Source organism: Ictalurus furcatus, chromosome 16 (assembly GCF_023375685.1).
Source record: "Ictalurus furcatus strain D&B chromosome 16, Billie_1.0, whole genome shotgun sequence".
NCBI lineage: Eukaryota > Metazoa > Chordata > Actinopteri > Siluriformes > Ictaluridae > Ictalurus > Ictalurus furcatus.
The window spans coordinates 22,138,694-22,147,071 of record NC_071270.1 but is presented as its reverse complement, the minus strand read 5'-3'; the positions used below and the strand labels follow the sequence as shown (position 1 = coordinate 22,147,071).

Below are 8,378 nucleotides of genomic sequence, written 5' to 3'. Positions count from 1 at the left end.
ATATATATATATATATATATATATATATATATATATATATATATATATATATATATATATATATATATATATAGATTAATCTAAATGAAAATAAATACAATTTATTTGATTGTTTTTAGATATTGTGTGAGTAGCTATTAATTTAAAAAATGGTTATCAGTAATCTAAATATAACATGTGGGTTTACCTCATTGTATGACCTATTTTTGGCTTTCTTTGCATTTGTTTAATATTGTGAAACTGGGTGTCAGCCTAATAAATAACTAAATAAATTTTAGGTTCTAGACATGAAGTGGCACATGTATTTGGCAAGGAAGTCAAAAGTATTTTGACTTAATGTAGTGACATTTTTACAAAACAATAAGTCACTGTGGTGAGTTGGTGGCTACAGAATGTTACCTTGACCACAAGCAGAACTTCCCTCAATAACCACAAATTACATACCTTTGGTAGTTTGGGATATGACAGTCTATTTATTGTCTGGGCATTGGGTTTGTGAGCAGGTATTACATACTGCAAAGTCAATAAATAAACACAAACATTTTCTAATTTCTAAATTCCCACTGGCACACGCGTTACACTTTCACATGTTTTCCTGTCTAAGCACTTTTCACTTCCTCATCAACTCCACACCTGTTTCTGTCTAGAACTTTACAGCATGGTTTATTTCTTAGGACGCCACCCAGTGGTCAAAAATTAAACAAACTTAAAGAAAGCCATAAATGGCTCTTACACTCATTGCATAAAATTTCCAGTAAATATTTCAGGTTAAGTTCATTGCAGATCACATGAAAGCCATTTTCATGAAAGCCATTTCTGAAATGCTGTGTATGACTTTATTGGAGGTTGGATCGTATAATCTCTGACACATTGTGACTGCGAGACTCAGCAGAAACTGAAAGGTCAGTTACCTGTAGTGATGTTAATTTCAGTGATATTGATGTTACTATTTATTGTAGGTAAACTGAGTGTCTTCAAAATGTTCCTCAGTTGATTCAAGACTGTTACATCCACTGCGCTAATTTCAATCTCAATTAGGTATTCAGCTGAGAGAAAAATGAAAAGAAATTCCACATAAATGTATTACATAATCAAATGGGGAAAAAATTAACAACAACATCAACAACAAGAACAACAACAACAACAACAACATCAATAATAATAATAATAATAATAATAATAATAAGTAACACTAGTCAGAAGTTGCACGTCTTATGGTAGTTATTGGGGTAGTTTTACCTGTGCGTGTTTCCATTGGACATGTAGAGTTATCTATGAAATAAAGCAGTGCCGTCAATAAAAGTACTAATAAATAGTTCCAACAACTCTTTACGTAGAAAGAATTATCATAAGAACTTTAGCTTCAAACATGTTGTTTGGTGAGATATGGAGTAGAGTTAAATATCTAAAGCATCTGAATATCTATCAAACAAAACTTCTATGAGTACCATGAATTTGCCAGATAATAACTATCATTGTTTACTAATAAAGTAATAAATGATCTTCAATCAGGCTTGCTTATTTGTTTGTGTTACATATCATACATACTCGTCAGCTCACTGATTGGTTGGCAGAAGTGTCCATCATATGGAAGAGCGTTGATGCAGCCACAAGAGGAATTGGTGACATAATTACAAGACCCATATAGTTTGCACTTTTCACATGGCCAGAAATACTCATCCTCACACCTGCACTGATATTCAGTACCATTCAAACTGCACACTGTGGAACAGAAAATCATGATGAGGTGAGGATTTCTTAGAACGATGCTGTGATTTTAAGAATGTTTTTTTTATATAGGTTTAAATTATATTTAAATACAATTTATTTGATGCCTTCTGAGATATTGTGTAAACAAACATTAACTTGAAAGAAATGGTTATCAGAGGATCAACCCCTCTTTTTATAAAAATTTCACGTAAATATTTGTGGTTAATGTCATTAAATTTCATATGAAAGCAATCTCTGAAATTCTGTGTATGACTTTATTGGAGGTTGGATCATATTATCTCTGACACATTGTGACTGCGAGACTCAGCAGAAACTGAAAGGTCAGTTACCTGTAGTGATGTTAATTTCAGTGATATTGATGTTATTATTTATTGAAGGTAAACTGAGTGTCTTCAAAATGTTCCTCAGTTGATTCAAGACTGTTACATCCACTGCGCTAATTTCAATCTCAATTAGGTATTCAGCTGAGAGAAAAATGAAAAGAAATTCCACATAAATGTATTATATAATCAAACGGGGAAAAATTAACAACAACAAGAACAACAAGAACAAGAACAAGAAAAAGAACAATAATAATAATAATAATAACAACAACAATAATAATAATAATAATAACAATAATAAGTAACACTAGTCAGAAGTTGCACATCTTATGGTAGTTATTGGGGTAGTTTTACCTGTGCGTGTTTCCATTGGACATGTAGAGTTATCTATGAAATAAAGCAGTGCCGTCAATAAAAGTACTAATAAATAGTTCCAACAACTCTTTACGTAGAAAGAATTATCATAAGAACTTTAGCTTCAAACATGTTGTTTGGTGAGATATGGAGTAGAGTTAAATAACTAAAGCATCTGAATATCTATCAAACAAAACTTCTATGAGTACCATGAACTTGCCAGATAATAGCTATCATTGTTTACTAATAAAGTAATAAATGATCTTCAATCAGGCTTGCTTATTTTTTTGTGTTACATATCATACATACTCGTCAGCTCACTGATTGGTTGGCAGAAGTGTCCATCATAAGGAAGAGCGTTGATGCAGTCACAAGAGGAATTGGTGACATAATTACAAGACCCATATAGTTTGCATTTTTCACATGGCCAGAAATACTGATCCTCACACCTGCACTGATATTCAGTACCATTCAAACTGCACACTGTGGAACAGAAAAAACATCATGATGAGGTGAGGATTTGTTAAAACAGTGCTGTCATTTAAAAATAAATAAATATATATATATATATATATATATATATATATATATATATATATTAGATTAATCTAAATGGAAATAAATACAATTCATTTGATTGTTTTTAGATATTGTGTGAGTAGCTATCAATTTAAAAAATGGTTATCAGTAATCTAAATATAACATGTGGGTTTACCTCATTGTATGACCTATTATTGGCTTTCTTTGCATTTGTTTAATATTGTGAAACTGGGTGTCAGCCTAATAAATAACTAAATAAATTTTAGGTTCCAGACAGGAAGTGGCATGGATGTGGCAAGGAAGTCAAAAGTATTTTGACTTAATGTCGTGACATTTTTACAAAACAATAAGTCACTGTGGTGAGTTGGTGGCTACAGAATGTTACCTTGTCCACAAGCAGAACTCCCCTCAATAACCACAAATTACATACCTTTGGTAGTTTGGGATATGACAGTCTATTTATTGTCTGGGCATTGGGTTTGTGAGCAGGTATTACATACTGCAAAGTCAATAAATAAACACAAACATTTTCTAATTTCTAAATTCCCACTGGCACACGCGTTACACTTTCACATGTTTTCCTGTCTAAGCACTTTTCACTTCCTCATCAACTCCACACCTGTTTCTGTCTAGAACTTTACAGCATGTTTTATTTCTTAGGACGCCACCCAGTGGTCAAAAATTAAACAAACGTAAAGAAAGACATTAATGGCTCTTACACTCATTGCATAAAATTTCCAGTAAATATTTCAGGTTAAGTTCATTGCAGATCACATGAAAGCCATTTTCATGAAAGCCATTTCTGAAATGCTGTGTATGACTTTATTGGAGGTTGGATCATATAATCTCTGACACATTGTGACTGCAAGACTCAGCAGAAACTGAAAGGTCAGTTACCTGTAGTGATGTTAATTTCAGTGATATTGATGTTACTATTTATTGTAGGTAAACTGAGTGTCTTCAAAATGTTCCTCAGTTGATTCAAGACTGTTACATCCACTGCGCTAATTTCAATCTCAATTAGGTATTCAGCTGAGAGAAAAATGAAAAGAAATTCCACATAAATGTATTACATAATCAAATGGGGAAAAAATTAACAACAACATCAACAACAACAACTACAACAACAACAACAACAACAACAATAATAATAATAATAATAATAATAATAATAATAATAATAAGTAACACTAGTCAGAAGTTGCACGTCTTATGGTAGTTTTTGGGGTAGTTTTACCTGTGCGTGTTTCCATTGGACATGTAGAGTTATCTATGAAATAAAGCAGTGCCATCAATAAAAGTACTAATAAATAGTTCCAACAACTCTTTACGTAGAAAGAATTATCATAAGAACTTTAGCTTCAAACATGTTGTTTGGTGAGATATGGAGTAGAGTTAAATATCTAAAGCATCTGAATATCTATCAAACAAAACTTCTATGAGTTCCATGAATTTGCCAGATAATAACTATCATTGTTTACTAATAAAGTAATAAATGATCTTCAATCAGGCTTGCTTATTTTTTTGTGTTACATATCATACATACTCGTCAGCTCACTGATTGGTTGGCAGAAGTGTCCATCATAAGGAAGAGCGTTGATGCAGTCACAAGAGGAATTGGTGACATAATTACAAGACCCATATAGTTTGCACTTTTCACATGGCCAGAAATACTGATCCTCACACCTGCACTGATATTCAGTACCATTCAAACTGCACACTGTGGAACAGAAAATCATGATGAGGTGAGGATTTCTTAGAACGATGCTGTGATTTTAAGAATGTTTTTTATATATATAGGTTTAAATTATCTTTAAATACAATCCATTTGATTCCTTCTGAGATATCGTGTAAACAGACATTAATAGGAAAGAAGTGGTTATCAGGGGATTAACCCCTCTTTTTATTAAAATTCAAGTAAATATTTGTGGTTAATGTCATTAAATTTCATATGAAAGCAATCGCTGAAATTCTGTGTATGACTTTATTGGAGGTTGGATCATATAATCTCTGACACATTGTGACTGCGAGACTCAGCAGAAACTGAAAGGTCAGTTACCTGTAGTGATGTTAATTTCAGTGATATTGATGTTATTATTTATTGAAGGTAAACTGAGTGTCTTCAAAATGTTCCTCAGTTGATTCAAGACTGTTACATCCACTGCGCTAATTTCAATCTCAATTAGGTATTCAGCTGAGAGAAAAATGAAAAGAAATTCCATATAAATTTACTACATCGTTATACGGAAGTAAAGTAACACTCGTGAGAATCTTCACATCTTTGGTTAGTTATTGGGGTAGTTTTACCTGGGGGTGGTTCAGTTGGACATGTAGAGTTAGCTGTAAAGTAAAGCATTACCATAATTAAAAAGTACTAATAAATATGTTCACCAACTCTTTACTTCATCGTGAGAACTTTAGCTTCAAACTGTTGTCTGTTGAGATATGAGTAGACTTAAATATCTAGAGCATTAAACTATCCAGTTCTATAAAACAAAACTTCTAGAAGTACCATGCATTTGACAGTTAATAGCTATCATTGTATAGTAATAAAGTAATAAATGAACATCAGTCAGACATTCTTGTTTTTTGTGTTATATATAATACATACTCATCAGCTCATTGATTGGTTGGCAGAAGTGTCCATCATTTGGAAGAGCGTTGATGCAGTCACACGAGGAATTGGTGACATTATTACAAGACCCATATACTGTGCACTTTTCACATGGCCATAAGTACTGATCCTCACACGTGCACTGATATTCAGTACCATTCAAACTGCACACTGTGGAATGTAAGAAGATTTATTCATTTTTTTTTATCTGTTTCTAAGATTTTGTGATTTCAATACCCATTTTCATTACAAAACACTGATGACGCGTTATAGATGTGTCCGCAAATCAGACTATAAAATCGTTAGCATCAAAGCCATTTCACTCTTTATAGTTCACAAAAATTCCCTCCTCACTCTATAATATCAGGCTACATTATTTGAATCCTACTTCATCATGGTTCATTTGGCATTTAAAAGCGTGCACTGGATATTCTCCAATGTCTTTTGTCACAATTTCAAGATTAGCTCACCCCAAAAATATTGCACTATATTGTTAATAGGAATTTTTTTTATACACAGCCTAACTCCTACCTGTTGTAATGGCCACATCTGTAATTTCTGCTGCATGACCAAATGTAATTGGGAAACTGATTTCTGCAAAACGGTTTCTCAGTTCATCGAGCATTGTTGTGCTTGTGGTATTCAGCTCAATTTCAACCAGAATATCAAATAATCGTAGTTCTACAAAAAGACAATAGGCATGTGAATACAAGAAATGCTATTTTAGGTCTTTATTTTATGGTTTATATACTTATATACAATTTTTCTCTTACCACTTGTTGTCACACACATCTGTCCATCACTGGGAAAGACATCGATACAGGTACATACTCCTTCATATAGGTCATTGCAGGCGTTATGCACAATGCAGTTATTAAATGACCAAAAATACTGATCCTCACAAATGCATTGATATTCAGAACCATTTGGGTGACACACTGAGGAAAAGAGAATTTTAAAGAAAAGATTAGGACTAAACTTGAATATGTAATTATGCATGCATGCATGGCCTCATTATGAAGTCTTGCCAGCCTTAGCACCCATGTTAGTATCGAGCCCATATTTACTGTGCTTTGACCCTTGCCTTGGCTTTAGATTACTCTGTAGGCTTACCCTTTATTTGGATATCCATGCCTTTTAGTCTTTGACTGTTACTTTTACAGCACTTTTTTTTACAGTTACTTTTTTGAGTTTTGCACTACAGCTCTGACAATAGTTCTGACTGGAACATAAATTATTAATCCACTTATTCAGATATGTTGTGGTTACTACAGTAACAGCTCTTTCACGGGGACTTGTATAGCAGGCATTCCACATAATTGAATGTTAATAATAAACAGATAATTTAATATCCAAGGTCTATCCCTGGACCACCGGGTGTAAAGCGAGAAACATAGACAGTAATCATTTATTTGGTCAAACTTTCTGTAAGAAAACATATAAGAAGTCTCGAGTGTCGGTTCTTTGAACGTCTTCAAGACAGAGATTTTGCACTATGCAGTTTCTGGGTAACATATTGAACTACTTTTTTTGTCATTAATTTCAAGCGAGAGAAAGCACTAGAGTTGTACTGACCAATTTGTATCTCTGCCATTGAAGTGTGCAGCATAAATTTAACTTTCTAATTCCTGTGTGAAGCGAAACTCTCACACAAGCTGCATTTTATCACGTATTACATCATTTGTGGTCTGACAGGTTATTTAATTGCTGAACGTCTCACCCTTTAGCTGTTAGAGTATCTTTGGAGACTTTACATTGTGTCATTAAATGTTTACAGGTTCTTCCAACCTGTCACTGAAAACATGCTATATGACCAGGTCATTATATTCCATTTTGGCTTAGGACCTGTTTTAACCTGTGCTAACAAAACACATACTGTATCTCAAAGTAACGTTCTGCATGATATCAGTGCAACCAGATGTGCGATTTTATACAGCAGAATATCATACAATGTAAACCCAGCTGGGGCTAGTGATCCTTCCATCACATCTGATGCAATTCCCATAGTGTCAAGCAAATACAGTAGCTTAGATTTAGATACATTTATAATCAAGAACCTACATTGAAAAATAATAATAATATGTTGTTGTTGGTGTTTTAGAACAGATCTTACCTGTTGTAATGTTCACGCTTTCGATTTCTGTGGTGTTGTCTATTTGGAAACTACTGATGGACTCCAATGATGATTTGATTTGCTCAAACAAAATCGCTTGTGACACATTCACCTCTATGATTACAATGTATTCTAGTATATCCGTGTTCACTGGAAATGAAAATGTGATTTTGGTCATTTAGGTGATGGGTATGAAAAGAAAAAAACAGACATAGATATAAATATAATATATAGAATTGCTTTAAAATCATATAGCAGGATTTTTAGACATAATTTTGATGAATTTTTATTTACCATCTCGTTTTTCCCTTAAATGATTAATTTCTCCATCTGTGTAGCTAAACTGAAATTTGAGGGGAAAAATTAATTAGGCAAAGTTGCATAATAATTGTTACCGTAATAATAATGTTTATGTTTATCACATATACGATTTGCAGTCTTTATTGCTGTAAAAATCTGAAATTTACCATTACTTATTACTGAAATTTAATATTACAAAGAATTCAGTTAAAGAAGTGTCAGGAATTTGAAAGAAATTTAAACATTGTCATCTGTCACAATTCCCCCTTTAAGCAGCGTGCTCTAAGCGCGAATGTGCGAGCACCTGCTTTTCCGTTGTTGACCGTAATGACATCTGGACACGTGTGTTTTGTTTATGTTTCTGTCATGTCTCCTCCCTGTTCTGTCATTGGCTGGGATTTCA

The 8,378-nt window shown here is 33.1% G+C and overlaps 1 protein-coding gene and 1 long non-coding RNA gene across 2 annotated transcripts; both read right to left on the bottom strand.

Annotated features, from left to right (window-relative positions):
- Window positions 1-4,947: 4,947 nt before the first annotated feature.
- LOC128620720 (adhesion G protein-coupled receptor F5-like) lies at window positions 4,948-6,458 on the bottom strand. Its single transcript, XM_053645962.1, has 6 exons — window positions 6,336-6,458; window positions 6,094-6,243; window positions 5,560-5,733; window positions 5,256-5,288; window positions 5,105-5,142; window positions 4,948-5,007 (listed from the first exon to the last, which is right to left on the bottom strand). The coding sequence occupies exons 1-6, from the start codon at window positions 6,352-6,354 to the stop codon at window positions 4,948-4,950; spliced, it is 474 nt and encodes a 157-aa protein (XP_053501937.1). The 5' UTR covers window positions 6,355-6,458.
- Window positions 6,459-6,472: 14 nt separating this feature from the next.
- LOC128620614 (uncharacterized) lies at window positions 6,473-8,020 on the bottom strand. Its single transcript, XR_008388166.1, has 3 exons — window positions 7,970-8,020; window positions 7,676-7,825; window positions 6,473-6,500 (listed from the first exon to the last, which is right to left on the bottom strand). It is a non-coding gene; the product is annotated as an uncharacterized LOC128620614 (long non-coding RNA).
- Window positions 8,021-8,378: the final 358 nt, after the last annotated feature.

What these genes read in the sequence shown, in the direction of transcription:
- LOC128620720 (XM_053645962.1), bottom strand. An exon ending in ACCAATCAATGAGCTGATGA is followed by an intron (nt 5,289 to 5,559) that starts GTATGTATTATA and finishes TTTACTTTACAG; the next exon opens with CTAACTCTACATGTCCAACT. An exon ending in TTGAAATTAGCGCAGTGGAT is followed by an intron (nt 5,008 to 5,104) that starts GTAACAGTCTTG and finishes ACATCACTACAG; the next exon opens with GTAACTGACCTTTCAGTTTC.